Here is a 15,623-nt window from a genome sequence, read left to right as displayed (position 1 = left end):
ATAGAGTGGGAGGGAGAGAGGGAGGAAGAAAGAGAGAGAAACATCGATGTGAGAGAGACACATCAAGTGGTTGCCACCCACATGACCCCAACCGGGGCTGGGGACAAACTGCAACAGAGGTACTGCCCTTAGTGGGAACTGAACCTGGGTCTCTTTGGTTCGCCGGCCCATGCTCTAACTGCTGAGCCAAACGGGCTAGGGCTGTGTTAGAATTTTAAAAGTCACAATCTTTGAGGCATGGAGAAACATATTGCAGGATTTAAAACATGAATTTGGATTTGTATAAAATCAGTTAATACACAAAAAATGATTCTTTGAACATGTTTGGCAGGAAGTAAATTAATACACATGAGCCCTGGCTAGTTTGGCTCAGTGGTACAGAGTCAACCTGCAGTCCGGATAGACCCAGGTTTGGTTCCCTCTAGGGGTGAGTACCTCGGTTGCAGTTTGTCCCCAGCCCTGGATGGGTCATGCAGGCAGTAACACTCGATGTGTCCCTTTCACGTCGATGTTTCTCTCTCCCTCTCTCTTTCTTTCTCTCCCTCCCACTCTATCTGAACAAAAAATGGAAAAATGTCCTCGGGTGAGGTGAAAAAAAAAAAAAAGAAATAGAGTGGGGAAGGCAGGAGGAGCGGGAGCAGGGGGGAGAGGGTCAATGGGGGAAAGAAGCAGAGACATCTGTAATACATTCAACAATAAAGATAAGTTAAAAAAAAATACACATGAGCTCCTATTGCTATTTTCATCCCTTTTTTTGTGAGTTTTGAGACTCTACTGCCTATATTTTTGTACTACAAAAGGTCACATGATGTCAGAAGCACATAGGAAAAACAAATCTTGTATTTGAGCTAGTTGCTAAAACTAAGCTTTTCTAACCTATTACATCATAGGTCTTAGAGGTTAAGTTAGATAAGGTATTTAAAGCCTCTTGCAAGTATTGTTAAATGGTAGGTAGATGATAATAACATAATAATTAAAACAAACCATTTGGGTCCCAGTTTCAACATTTACTAGTTTCCTGTGACCTCTGGAGAGTCAACATATCTGTTACTATGGTTACTTCAACAACAGTATCAACTTCAATAGTTACAACAACAATAACAGTATCAACTTCACAGAAATATTAGAAGATAAAATATAATCCTTCAGGTAAACTTTTAGAATAATGTCTGGCACAAAGCAAACAACAAACTATCATTTAGTTGATATAAGTAATCATTTATTTTTATTTATTTATTTTTGTTGTTTTTTTGTTCAGGTAGAGCGGGAGGGAGAGAGAGGAACAGGGAGAGAGAGAAACATCGATGTGAAAGGGACGCATCGAGTGGCTGCCACCCGCACGACCGACCAGGGCCGGGGACAAACTGCAACCGAGGTACGCGCCCCTAGCGAGAACCGAACCCGGGTCTCTCAGGACCGCAGGCCGACGCTCTAACCGCTGAGCCAAACCGGCCTGGGCTATAAGTAATCATTTAAATTCATTTGTAGAGTGCATCCTACATATACAGACATACACATTTGTATCTGTTAGATAGATGTATGAAAAATGATGCAAAGGCAAACAAGAAATCTTTACAGTGCTCTTAGCAAAAGTGTGGAATTGAGGGAAGTTGAGTGTAAGAGAAATTTCCTACTGTACACTGTGAACCCTAAGAAGGAAGATATCTACTAAAAAGGGCTCCCAGTGCCTAACTGGGCTTAAATTAATATAAAACAAAACAACAATAACAACAAAAACCCAGAGCCTGTAGCCATTTCTGCACAAGGATCTTTCATGAAACTGCCCTTTAGGGAGAAGCCTACATTGAACTGCCTGCCTGCACTGTGTTCCGGCCATCTGAGCCAGCCCTTATAGAGGAATTCCTGGAATCCTATTTCAACTAATGGGATGAGGCTTTACCCTCCAATTGCAACTATGCAGCTACCCTATCCGTTCCTCACTGACCAATCAGAGTGGGTCCATTCTGACCAATCAGGACATTGCCTTTTATTGGATTGTTTGTTAATCTTCACCTGAGGAATCCGCCCCCCCCCCCATTGATTTTTAGATATAGTGGGAGGGAGGGAGAGAGAGAAAAACATACATGTGAGACACATTGATTGGTTGCTTCCCACACGACCCTGACCCAGATGGAACCTGCAACCCAGGTAAGTGCCCATTACTGGGAATTGAACCCAAGACCCTTCCATTGCCTGGATTGCGTGGCCGAGCTCTAACCTCTCTAATCCTGAGCCAAACACTGCCTTCTGAACCACTCAAACTGGGAGGATTTGGAGCCCTCATTTACACGAGGATAGACCAATCAGGACTGGGGGCAGGGGATGGCTGTCTATGTAAGTGGGCTCCTCTCTGGCTCTGAAAGCACATGTTCCCTTTCCAGGGAAGATTGTGTTTCTCCAGGCATCTTGCTGGAGCAGACCCGCGCAGAGCAAAGCAGACTAGCATGGAGCAGAGCAGGAGCCTGGCCCCGGGGCTGCTTCATAGCGTTGGAGGATCACCATTGAGCTGTTTTGCACTGAATAACGTTTCCTTCTTCATCACACTCCAAAACGGGGATTCCTGCAGGTGTTGAATTGGTGCCAGCTAGCTGACAACATGCATAAAATCATAATTAAAAACAAACAAGTAATACACAGAGAAGGTGTTAAAAGCACACAGGGTAACATTTCTGCTCTCACTCTGTGCCACAGACGTTTATGTCTCCTTGTCTTTTTTGCAAACACGAATGTATTTTCTTTCTTCTTAGGCAAAGACTGCAATCTCTACATTCACAGGCACCCCTTTACTAGGGAACTATACCCACCCGCACGCTCCCTAAAGCTGTGGTACAAAAGACATCACCGAAGGTTAACAAAAGAGCTGGCACCACCTTCAGGCCACACCCTACTTCCGTCGGCCCCACCTGCGCCGAGGACCCCCCCTTCCCCAGGTCCCTTCTGCTCTGCCCCGTCCTGCCCCGCCCCGCCCCTTGCCCTGCCCCTTCCCGCCCCTTGCCCTGCCCTGCCCTGTCCCGCCCCTTGCCCTTCCCTTCCCGCCCCTTGCCTTGCCTTTCCCGCCCCTTGCCCTGCCCTTCCCGCCCCTTGCCCTGCCCTGCCCCGCCCCTTGCCCTGCCCTGCCCTGTCCCGCCCCTTGCCCTTCCCTTCCCGCCCCTTGCCCTGCCTTTCCCGCCCCTTGCCCTGCCTTTCCCGCCCCTTGCCCTGCCCTGCCCCGCCCCTTGCCCTGCCCCTTGCCCTGCCCGCTGAGCCGCTTCGCAGCAGTGCGGGGTGGGCGGTGCCTCAGGCATCGCGGCGGACAACCCGGCTTCCTGCGCGCCGAGGGCCTCGGAGGACCCCGGCGACGGCGGTAGCGCAGGGCCCGTGGACGAGGCGGCGGCAGTGGCCGTGGCGACTGAGTGCGCTGGTGGTCTGCACAGAGCACGTAGCCGGCCGCCCTCGCCGCACCGGCTGGTGGTTGTGCAGCGGCGCCATGTCTGTGAGCGAAATCTTCGTGGAGCTGCAGGGCTTTCTGGCTGCCGAGCAGGACATCCGGGAGGTGAGCCCCTCCTTCCCCACCCCCGTTGCCTTGCCTTGCTCTGCTAGGCCACAGCGCCCGGCCCTGCCCCGTGGCGCAGCCTCGAGTGGTACGAAGCCTCCGGGGTGGCTCGTCTCCTCTGCGTCACCTACCTCATTGGAGTGTCACTTTCCTCCCTTTCAGCACGTGTGTACTCCAGAGGCTCAGCCAGCTCTCGGGGCTCAGACAGCGTGCGTTTTATGTATTGTCGGTGTCTTAAAAGCACGTGTGGTCTCTCTTTAAAACTCCTATGGCTTCTCATTGCACATGGGGTACAGATCCAACTCTGTGTGTGTGTGTATCTGTCTGTCTATCTATCTATCTATCTATCTAATCTATCTGCTCCAAGCTCATTTTTTTTTAATAATGCAAAAAACAGGTTTATTTGTACACACACGTATGAAGGAAAACAGTCTTCTGTCCAGTGGAGAAGATTAAGATTCTTGAGTAGGTAATTTGGGGACCTACTACAATGGGAAGACTTGCTTTATTACCTTTAGGTGTTATGTCTCTTTACCTGACATTTGAGCAGGCTTTTTAAATGGGTCTTCCTCCTGGGCCTTCTAATCCCTTATGATATACAAGCTGGTGTTCCAGGTACCCTGTGTTCCTCTTCTGTTTATCCGGGTACTTTCCCGTGAAGGGTAAGAGATCTGTTTCCTCGCTGGCAGAAGCCATGGTCTTCAGGTTTAGCAGGAGGTTGGTTAATTTGTTCTCCAACTCCAGAGCAGACTCTAGAGCTTGTACTCCAGTTCCTCAGTTACCTGTCAGGCCTCTTTATCATCGGAAGGCAGATTTTACTCACGTTTTCTTAGATATCTTAGGAGTTGCTTTGCATGTTCCCTCTTCCCCTCAGCTTGGTCTTCAAAGAATGTGGCAAAAGGAGGTGCTCCCATGTCTTCGTTGTAGTAACAGGCCACAGATAAATAAGCATCACTGATGTGCAGCTCATAAGATGAGGAGCTTGTGGCCCTTCGATGCTATCTCAGCGTTAGAGAAAACCAGGCATAAACTGTTTCCAAACACATTTTACGTCATCTTCCATTGTATATTATGTTCGTTTTACCTCCCTTTCATTTCTCTAGTTCCCAAAATAGTTGCCTGCCTCAGAATTTTTGCATGTACTCTTTGCCCTTCTTTGCTTTTTTGCACTCCTTTCCTGGTTATCTCATAGTTATCTCCTTGACTTCACAGTCCAACCTGTTAAGTTTTATAGTACTGCATTACCATTTTAAGGAATTTGTGTAATTCCTATATATGTGTGTGTGTGTGTATATATTTCTATATTTGCATTTATCTTCAGATAGAACAGGAGGGAGAGAGGGGGGAAGAGAGAGAGAAACATCCATGTGAGAGAGACACATGGACTGGTTGCCACCCACATGACCCCAGTGGGGCCAGGGACAAACTGCAACCCCTGGGCTCTCTGGTTCGCAGGCCGATGCTCTAACTGCTGAACCAAACCGGCCAGGGCTAATTCCTATATTTTAAAAGTCTGTTTCCTTCATTATATTCGAAAGAAGGGGACTATACTTGGTCCCCCAGTATTTACACAATGCCTAGCACATAAATGTGCTCAGTGAATGTCTGTAAAAATGAATGAATGAAAAATAACCATGTATTGCATTTCATTTATGTCTTTACAAATTATATTTAAATACCTCATCTCCTTTAATTTTTGTAGTGTTCTCGTGAGATAGTTGAGGTGGGTGGGTGGCTGTTATCTTTTGAATGTTAAGTGAGAAACCTAAGGCTTTTTATTGTCTAATGATTTCCTGAAGGTCTCATAGAGAAAGTAAGAGGAAAAGTCACTGTTCAAACCTGGGTATTTTCTATACCAGTTCAGTCCTTGCAAAGACTGTTAGTGTTTTCAATGTATGTGAAATTATCATAATGTAAATATGCTATCTAGCATATTTGGTTTAAGGCTCTGATAATAATTATGTTGAATTTATCTGATATTTTGGTTTTTAATTCTTTCTAGGAAATCCGAAAAGTAGTGCAGAGTTTAGAACAAACAGCTCGAGAGATTTTAACTCTGCTGCAAGGGGTCCATCAGGGTGCTGGGTTTCAGGACAGTAAGTGCTTTGTTTTGATTTTGGAGGTTTTAATCAGTTTTTCAATCTCATATAAAGAGTTAATTTCTACCCAAAAGATATTTCAGCTCTGTATAGTTTTATTATGAAAAATGTCTTTTATACTTTATGCTGAATAAAAATTGGAGAAGTAGTTGAGTTGATCGTTTTTACAGGTTTATAGAATTCTATGTTTTGGTTGATTTTCCACTTTCACGTAATATGGAATGTTTTGTATCATGATGGAGTTTTGCTGATAATAATGGTAGTAGAATCACACATAGATCACTTGTGTATCTAACAACTTTTATTTTGTGCCTAAAACCTTTTAGTCGTTGAATATGGTCTAATATGCATTTGTAGATATGAAATGGCCAGTGTAAAATGTTCTGAATGTGTTCACAGTTAGCCCTTTGAATGGAGATCAATTATGATAAATTTAGACATGGAACCTCCATTGTAAGATGTAGTCAGCACAACTGAAAAAGCTGAAATACACTTTCAGATAGAGAATGATGTAATAATGTAATTTACAGGTATCAGAGGCAAGTCATTTTTCCCCATGACATGTAGTTGGTCAGCCTGATTGCGAATAATTGATAAAACTTCTTTTTGACCAAATATAAGAACCAGAAGCAGTTCAATTTTGGGCCTCCTTTGAGGACTGCCTAGGAATGCATCTGGTACACAGCCCCTTAGGGATGAGGTTATTTATTATAGCTTAACATTCCTTTTCAGCAAGCTTTTGTTTATTATTCAGTATTGGTTAATCAGTAGGGAAACTAGAGGTTAAATTTTGAAAGCCAGGTTGAAAAGCAGACCCTATATTTGTTCATGACTTTTTTTTTTAAGTTGATTTATTTCCAAGTAGACTGCATAGATTATTAAGCAATAAATGTACTTGAAATTTGGTTAAGTCTTTCATTATTAAATTTGATTTTTTTCTTTTTTTGATGATCAGTTCCAAAGAGGTGTTTGAAAGCTCGAGAACATTTTGGTACTGTAAAAACACATCTAATGTCTTTGAAGACCAAGTTCCCTGCTGAACAGTATTACAGGTTTGTAAGAAAAAGTAGCATTATTTTATAACATTAAGTTAAAAAAAAAAAGGCAGAAAAATTATATGTACTGAATGATTGCTTAGAGCTAGGTGAAAATCCCTCTATATAGAAGAAGCAACAAAAAGAAAAAGAATCAAACTGTTAACAGTGGTATTTTGATGGTGACATAATTGGTTATTTTATTTTTTTCTTCCCTTTTGTTTAAAATTTTTTTTTATCCTCACTTGAGGACATTTTTGCATGTATCTTCAGGTAGAGCGGGAGGGAGAGAGGGAGTAAGAGAGAGAGAGAAACATTGATGTGAGAGAGAGCGACATTGAGTGGTTGCCACCCACATGACCCCAATTGGGGCCAGGAGCAAACTGCAACCAAGGTCCGTGCCCTTAGCGGGAACAGAACATGGGACTCTGCTCTAATTGCTGAGCCAAACTGGCCAGGGCTTAAAAATTTTCTTAAAGAACATGTATAATTTTTGCAATGAAAAAGCAGTTAAAAACAAAATGTTGTATGAAATCAAAATAGAGAGGTTTTTTAGTGTATTCAAGTTACTTGTGAAATTGGATGAAACATATCTGTGCTATTAGATTATGGGATTAGGTGACAGCATATGCATGTGTGTGTGTGTGTGTGTGTGTATGGAGTTTTACCTCAAAGCTTGAATTTCAGTGCCAAGTAACATATTTATCTAATATTTATGCCATATATTGTTGAATTTATGCCACAATTAATTTTAAGGTACACATTATTTTATGTACCTCTAAAATTGTTGCCAATCATAATTGTGAAACATGTAGATTGTGAAAATGCACAGATATTAGACAGAAAAACTGCATCTGAATATTGATTAAACAATAAGAACCTACATTTTCTTTGAAACAGATTTTTAAAAATTGATTTTAGAATGAGAGGAAGGGAGAGGGAGAGAGAGATAGAAACATCCATAAGAGAGAATATTGATTGGCTGCCTCCTGCATGCCTCCTGTTGGGGATTTGGCCCACAACCTGGGCATGTGCCCTGACCGAGAATCAAATCGGTGACCTTTTGGTGCATGAGTCGACACTCAACCACTGAGCCATACCAGCCAGGCAGAACCTAAAATTTCTACTTAGGTTTATTTTCTTAACCGAAAAAGATATTCACTTAAGATAGGTAATAAATAGGACATGTATGTGGGGAGTGGATAGCACCACCTCACGAGATTTGCAAACTACCTGTGGCCTGCTGCCTCTGGAAGCTAAGAAGTGCTCCTTTATTTTAAAGGTTGTTAAAAAGGAAAGCAGCCAAATAAGAATATGTAACACAGACTGAAAGTGACCTTCAAAGCCTAAAATATTTACTATCTGGCCCTTCACAGAGAAAGTTTGCCAAAACCTCCTAAGGTAGTAACTGAAGCATAGAGAAGTAGCCTGATAGAATGGCCAGGGTCTTTAGAGACCATGTAATTTGTTTGACCTGCATTGTGTCTGAATGTGTTGCCACATTTGAAAATAAGGAGGCACAGCGTAAATATCCAGGGGTTGTAAAATTTCCTATTTCTTTCTCAGGCTTCTAGCTCAGTTTAAGTGTAGTATCCTGAGATTTTAAGTCTTATCTATTTAGTGGTGGCAAATGGTAGTTATTTCTTATATGTGTGAACCAGGGTTTTCTTGATACCCTACACTCAAAATGTAGGAATGAGTTAGGTGTTGAAGTTGATGTACAGCTGTGGTTCTCATCAGTTTTCAGTTGCCTATACTTATTTTTTCAGAGCAGTGTCAGTGTTCTAATTTATTAAAATTCTCATCCATAATCTTCAGTTGTAACTTTTTGTATTCATAAAATTGGATCATGATTATTTATTAAGCTTTTAAAAAGTAATTGTTATAAATTTGAACTTGCAAAATTTATACTGAATCCATTTAATATATTTAAATGTTATATTGCTCTTACATACTTTATATATTGGGGTTTCATGTAAAATTTTATTTGAAAAAGGATTCCAGTTTTAAAATGTTTGAACTTGACTGTACTAAACCTGTCTTTTTTAAGGCCTCAACCTAAATGTGCTTGTATTCATGTAGATTTCATGAGCACTGGAGGTTTGTGTTGCAGCGCTTGGTCTTCTTGGCAGCTTTTGTTGTGTACTTGGAATCAGAAACACTAGTGACTCGAGAAGCAGTTACAGAAATTCTTGGCAGTAAGTGTTTTCATTAGTATCCATCTTCAGAGTCAGGCATGGTAGGTTAATTTTTGGTGGGAGGGGCTGTTGGTTTATACTTTCTATTACGACAAATGAGAACTAGATGGAAAACCAGTTACTTGGAAACACAAAACCTAAAGATATGTAGTGGCTTGCTCTTTGTACTGGGTGTTCTGTTGGTAAAATTTACTGTTTAAAAATTTCAAGGCTATAGAAAAGTTGGAAGAATAATATAGTGAACACCTGTTTATACCTCACTTAGACTCATTACTTGTTAACATTTTGCCACATCTGCTTAGTCTCCTCACTTGTGTGTCTGTATGTGCATGTGTGCGCTTCTGAACCACTTGTGTTGCAGATTTCGTGGCTTCTCCTGCATCTTCTAAAAACATATTCTCTGATATAACTGCATACCATTCTTTGTGGTATTACTTTTTGAGAGAAGAATAGAAGGGAAACTTGAATTTTTCTTCAGAGCTAGAAAAATTCGCAAAGATTGTATGTATATCACCTGTAATTGAAAAATGAAAATTAGTAGGAAAAAAAAAAGATTGTTTAAAATGACTCATTCTTTTTCTATTTACTTGGAGAGGAAATGTGTGTGTGCGTGTGTGTGTGCATGTGTGCACATGCACATATTTAAAAAAAAAATGCTAAGGCTTAAATTGTAATCACATAATGACCTATGTTTATTTTGTTTTATTTTTAGTTGAGCCAGATCGGGAGAAAGGATTTCATCTGGATGTAGAAGATTATCTCTCAGGAGTTCTAATTCTTGCTAGTGAACTGGTAATAAGCTTAGTAATTTGCCTTTTGCTTTTTTGTTGTTTTTGTTTTTTACTAAAGTCACAGTGGTTAATAGCAAGTTTCAGGTGTACAATATTATAACTTGATGTCTATATACTCTATTGCATGCTCACCACCAAAAGTCTGGTTTCTAGCTGTCACCGGGTATTTGCCTCTTCACCCATTTCGCCCTCCCCACCCTCTTCTGGTAAACACCAGTCTGTTGTCTATGAGTGTTTTGTTTTGCTTGTCTGTTTTTTTCTAGATTCCACATATAAGTGAGAGCATAGGATATTTACCTTTCTCTGTCTTATTTCCCTTACCAAAATACTCTCAAGGTCCACTCATGTTCTACAAATGGCAACATTTTATTTTTTCTTATGGCTGAAGAGGATTTCATTATATATATACACCACTTCTTTATTCATTCATCCATCTGTGGACACAAGTTTTTACATATCTTGGTTATTATAAACAAAGCTTGAGTGAACACAGGGTTTGTATATCTTTTCAAATTAATGTTTTTATATTCTTTGGATAAATACCCAGAAGCAGAATAGGTAGACCATATGATAGTTCTATTCTTAGTTTTTTGAGGAATCTGTATACTGTTTTTCATGGTGGCTGCACTGATTTACTTTCCCATCAATAGTTTATGAGGGTTCCCCTTCCTTCACATCCTCACCAGCATTTGTATCTCTTGTTTTTTTGATAATAGCCATTCTAACAGGTGTGAAGTGATACCTCATTGTGGTTTTGATTTGCATTTCCCTGATGATTAGTGATATTGAGCATCTTTTCATGTGTCTGTTGGTCATCTGTGTGTTTTCCTTGGAAAAGTAGCTATTCAGATCCTTTGCCCATTCTTTTAAAAAAATTTTTTTTTCCTTTATTGAGTTTGGAGAGAAAGAAAGGGAGAGGGAGAGAGAGATAGAAACATCGATGAGAAAGAACATCTATTGGCCTCCTCCTGCATGCTCCCTACCTGGAATTTGGCCTACCACTTGGGCATGTGCCCTGACCAGGAATTGAACTGGTAACCTCTTGGTGCGTGGGTTGATGCTCAACCACTGAGCCACACTGGCCGGGCATCTGCCCATTTTTTTTTTTTTTTATCCTCACCCGAGGACATTTTTTCTATTTTTTGTTCAGATAGAGTGTGGGAGGGAGAGAGAGAGAGAGAAACATCGACGTGAAAGGGACATGTCGAGTGGTTGCCACCCACACGACCCAACCAGGGCCGGGGACAAACTGCAACTGAGGTACATGCCCTTAGTGGGAACCGAACCCGGGTCTCTCAGGACCGCAGGCCGACGTTCTAACCGCTGAGCCAAACCGGCCAGGGCTGCCCATTCTTTTTTTTTGTTGGTGGTGGTATGTGCCCCTAGCGGAACCGAACCTGGGACTGTCTGGTCTGCAGGCCGATGCTCAACTGCTGAGCCAAACTGGCCAGGGCCTTCTGCCATTCTTAATTAGGTTGTTTGTTTTTTTGGTTGTTGAGTTTTATGAGTTCTTTATATATTTTCTATATTAATCCCTTGTTGGAAGTACCATTTGCAAATATCTTGTCCTATTTGGTTGATTGCCCTTTTATGTTGTTGATGGTTTCTTTTGATGTGCAAAAGGTTTTTAGTTTGATGTAGTTTCATTTGTTTATTTTTGTTTTGACTCCTGCCTTTGGAATCAAAGTCACAAAAACACCACTAAGACTGATGACCAGAAGCTTAGTGTCTATGTTATCATCTATTTTATTGTTTCAGTTCTAACATTCAAGTCTTTAATCCATTTTGAGTTAATTTTTATGTATGGTTTATAATAGTGGTTTAGTTTTATTCTTTTGCATAGGGATATCCAGTTTTCTCAACACTATTTATTGAAGAGACTTTCTCCATTATATATTCTTGGCTCCTTTGTTTTAAATTAGTTGTTCATGTATGTAAGGGTTTATTTTTGGGCTCTCCATTCTGTTCCACTGGTCTATGTGTTGGTTTTTCTGCCATTACCATACTGTTTTGATTACTGTAGTTTTATAGTATAGTTTGAAATGGGGTAGTGTAGTACTTCTGGCTGTGTTCTTTTTTTTTTTTTTTTTTTTTTTTTTTTTAAAACACAACCGAGGACATTTTTGCATTTTTTGTACAGACAGAGTGGGAGGGAGAGAGAGGAAGAGAGAGAGAGGGAAACATCGATGTGAAAGGGACACATCGAGTGGCTGCCACCCGCACGACCAACCAGGGCCGGGGACAAACTGCAACCGAGGTACATGCCCTTAGCGGGAACCGAACCCGGGTCTCTCCGGACCGCAGGCGGACGCTCTAACCGCTGAGCCAAACCGGCCAGGGCTGTGTTCTTTTTTTTTACTCAGGATTTCTATTTGGGGTCTTTTTGTGGTTCCATACAGATTTGAGGATTTTTTTTGTCTTTCTGTGAAAAATGCCATTGAGATTTTGATAGGGATTGCATTGAATCTGTAGATTGCTTTATATAATGTGGACATTTTAACAGTGTTAATTTTTCAATCCATGGAGATGATGTTTTTTCATTTCTTTTTGTCTTTAATTTCTTTCAAGAAAGAATGTCTTGTACTTTTCATTGTACAGGTGTTTCTTTAGTTTATTCCTAGGTATTTTGTTCATTTGCACTTCTAAATGGGATTGTTTCCTTTGTTTCTCTTTCTGATAGTTCACTGTTAGTGTATAGAAATGCCAGATTTCTGGATATTGATTTTATATCTGAAACTTTATTTGTTTATTATTTCTAATAGTTTTTTTGGTGGAACCTGTAGCGTTTTGTTATATGTAAAATTATGTCATCTGCAAATAGTGACAGTTTTACTTTTTCCTTTCCAATTTAGATGCCTTTTATTTCTTGCTTAATTTCTCTGGCTAGGACTTCTAGTAACATGTTGAATAAAAGTGGCAAGAGTGGCCATTTCTGTCTTGTTTCTGTCTCATCCAAGAGGAAAAGGTTTTAGTTTTTCACTGTTGAGTATGAATTTAGCTGGCTGTGGGCTTGTCTTATATGGCCTTTATTATGTTGAGGTACTTACTTTTCCTTCTCTACCATTTTATTGAGTTTTAAAATATCATAAATGGATGTTGTATCTTGTCAAATGCTTTTTCTGCATCCAGTGAGATGATCATAAGATTCTTAGCTTCCATTTTGTTAATGTGTGCCATGTTGATTGATTTGCAAATGTAGAACCATCCTTGTATCCCTGCACTGAATTGCATTTCATTGTGGTATATGATCTATTTATTGTATTGTTGTATTTGATTGGCTAGTATTTTGTTGAGGACTTTTGCATCTATGTTTATCAGAGATATTGTCCTGTAATCTCTTTTTTAAAAAAAATTAATTTTTCTTTGCCCTGGCTGGTTTGACTCAGCAGTTAGAGGTCGGCCTGTGGACCAGTAAGTCATGGGTTTGATTCCCAGTCAAGGGCAAGTACCTTGGTTGCTGTTCAACCCTGGCCCTGGTCGGGTCATGCAGGAGGCAACCAGTCTGTGGCTCTGTCATGTCAGTGTTTTTCCCTGTCTCTCTTTCTCTCCCCCTTCCTCTCACTCTATCTGGTGATAAAAAAATATATATATATTTTTAATTGATTTAGAGAGAGAAGAAGGGAGAAGGAGAGAGAGAAACATCGATGAGAGAGAACATTAATTGGCCACCTCCTGCATGCGCCTCACTGGGGATCAGGCCCACAACCTGGGCATGTGCCCTGACCGGGAATTGAACCGGCGACCTCTTGGTGTATAGGTTGATGCTCAGCCATTGAGCCACACCAGTTGGGTGGCCTGTAATCTCTTTTTTTGTGTGTGTCTGTGTGGTCCCTGCCTGATTTTAGTTTCAGAATAATTTTGGCCATGTAAAGTGAACTAGGAAACATTCTTTCCTGCCTCTTCAATTTTTTTGGAAGAGTTGGAGATGGACAGGTGTTAAATTTTCTTTGAATGTTGGTAGAATTCACCAGTGAAGGTGTCTGGTCCTGGAGCCATTTGCTTTTTTTCCTCTTCCCACTTTATTGTCATTCTTAAAAACGGGTACAGAAATTCTGGGAGTCTAGTTCATTTATAAGCCTTGTGTTGGTCACCAGATAGTCACTGACTGTGCACTGTATGTGTTGTGCTCTGCTAGTCATCATAAATGCCCATTTTAACATTAAGGTAGCTGTGCATATTTCCTAATGTGTGAATTTTGAAAAGATGAATACCTCTGCTTCAAAGTAGTGGTGAAACATATTCCTAGTAACTATGTTAACTCATGTAATTATTTTGGAGAACAACTCACCTCCATAACTATATGAATTATTTCTACTTTTATCTCCTTAGTCTCTCTCCTGAGAAATTATCTTATAAAAATATTCTGAAGATGAAAAAAGGCTGTTGTAATAGTGTTCACTATGGGCTCACCAATAATATTTATGAAAAATAAATTGTAGACCATAGAAACTCTTAACAAAATGATTTTTTAAGTAACTTACTAAGTAAGCTTGTAATGTTAAGCATTTGTGAAAAATGTATTTATCAAAGATAAATACGTAGTCCTGCCTGTATGGGTCAGCGGTAGAGCGTTGGCCTGAGGACCGAAGGGTCACAGGTGTGATTCCTGGTCAAGGGCATGCACTTACCTTGGTTGCAGGTTCAATACCTGGCCCTGGTTAGGGTTGTAGGGGAGGCAACCAATCAAAGTGTCTCCACATCAATGTTTCTCTCTCTCTCCCTAAAAAAAAAAAGATAATATGTAAAAGTTTTGTGACCTGAGTGTCTTGTAGTTGAGATTTGCAGGATATGCTAGGGTGGAGCCACTTTGTAACACATCCCAGTTTCTCTTTCCTTGTATAGTCAAGGCTGTCTGTCAACAGTGTGACTGCTGGAGACTATTCCCGGCCCCTCCACATCTCCACCTTCATCAATGAGCTGGATTCCGGTTTCCGCCTTCTCAACCTGAAAAACGACTCCCTGAGGAAGCGCTACGATGGCCTGAAGTACGATGTGAAGAAAGTAGAGGAGGTGGTCTATGATCTCTCCATCCGAGGCTTCAATAAGGAGACCGCAGCAGCTTGCGCAGAGAAATAGGAGACTACCAGTGCCTGGCCCTGCTATCCTCGGTGGTTGCCAGTGAGGGTGAGCACACTGGTGCTCACCATGGTTATGATGCCCTGTTGCCAAGCACCGCGCTTTATTTTCTTAGCCAGTGTGTGGTGTGTGTATCAGAATTGATACACTTCTTTTGGTAGAAGAATAGCCTTTCCAAGGACAGGTTTTTTTGTTGTTGTTTCAGTGAATTTGCTCTGTAATTCAGTTCTGTCAAAAGTGCAAATGTCAGTCTCTTGGCAAAGTTCATTTCCTGCTTACCCTGATGCTGTTGATGTACTGATTGAGAAGTTTATTGTCTTGTGATTCTTCAGAAGTGATCCTCTGTATTTTCTATATCTAAATTAGCCATCCATACACAGGTATGAAAACAGATCATTAAAGAGGATGGTTGCCAAGCAAAGGACACTTATTTTATATTTTCTTCTCTTACTTTAAGCCTCGTAAGTAAATCAGATGTTGAAATTTTTTACAAGGGAGTTATAACTCCAGGGTTCTCTCACTGCCATCAAAATAATAGAATTAAACTGCAAAGTCAAGTTCAACAGATAATTTTGGGAAGTTTTTGTATTAAAAGATTGAGTAACATTATGTCATTTGGCCTCTGTTTACCAGGTGGGGATAGCTCTTAGTGATTTAAACACCTTGGTTTCCTGATGTTGCCTTAATGTTTTGCTGTTGCAAGCAATTAAAAATCGTTTTCACACACATCTTTAACACTTCACATGATATGTTCCTGAGATACGAACTCTTTCCTAGCAGCCAGCGAGACTGGTGTGGGAGTGGACGCCACCCAGACAAGTTAATTAGCAATACCTGACCGCTGTGTTCGGAGAGGAAAGTCTGCGCTTTGTCTGGAACAAAGAAAACCTTGC

At 40.9% G+C, this 15,623-nt stretch overlaps 1 protein-coding gene across 2 annotated transcripts; it reads left to right on the top strand.

Moving 5' to 3' along the window:
• The first annotated feature begins 3,355 nt into the window (after positions 1-3,355).
• On the top strand, positions 3,356-15,150 carry TSN (translin). Of its 2 annotated transcripts, XM_036254113.1 has the most exons (6): positions 3,356-3,532; positions 5,535-5,628; positions 6,587-6,683; positions 8,748-8,863; positions 9,576-9,655; positions 14,497-15,150. In XM_036254113.1, exons 1-6 carry the CDS (start codon positions 3,467-3,469, stop codon positions 14,728-14,730), a joined length of 687 nt encoding a protein of 228 aa, XP_036110006.1. In that variant the 5' UTR covers positions 3,356-3,466; the 3' UTR covers positions 14,731-15,150. The 2 variants fall into 2 exon arrangements, with proteins under 2 accessions (XP_036110006.1, XP_036110007.1); XM_036254114.1 differs by lacking the exon at positions 9,576-9,655 and having other exon boundaries at positions 14,497-14,570.
• Positions 15,151-15,623: the final 473 nt, after the last annotated feature.

The sequence above is a fragment of the Molossus molossus genome, unplaced genomic scaffold, assembly GCF_014108415.1.
Source record: "Molossus molossus isolate mMolMol1 unplaced genomic scaffold, mMolMol1.p scaffold_m16_p_11, whole genome shotgun sequence".
NCBI classification, from domain to species: domain Eukaryota; kingdom Metazoa; phylum Chordata; class Mammalia; order Chiroptera; family Molossidae; genus Molossus; species Molossus molossus.
Note: the sequence above shows the minus strand (reverse complement) of the source record. Positions and strands in the feature narration are given on the sequence as shown.

Excerpts from the sequence above, each read along its gene's own strand:
- TSN (XM_036254113.1), top strand. The coding sequence starts at position 3,467 with ATGTCTGTGAGCGAAATCTTCGTGGAGCTGCAGGGCTTTCTGGCTGCC. Across the intron at positions 5,629-6,586 it reads GGGTGCTGGGTTTCAGGACA|TTCCAAAGAGGTGTTTGAAA; the intron begins GTAAGTGCTTTG and ends TTTGATGATCAG. Across the intron at positions 6,684-8,747 it reads CCTGCTGAACAGTATTACAG|ATTTCATGAGCACTGGAGGT; the intron begins GTTTGTAAGAAA and ends GTATTCATGTAG.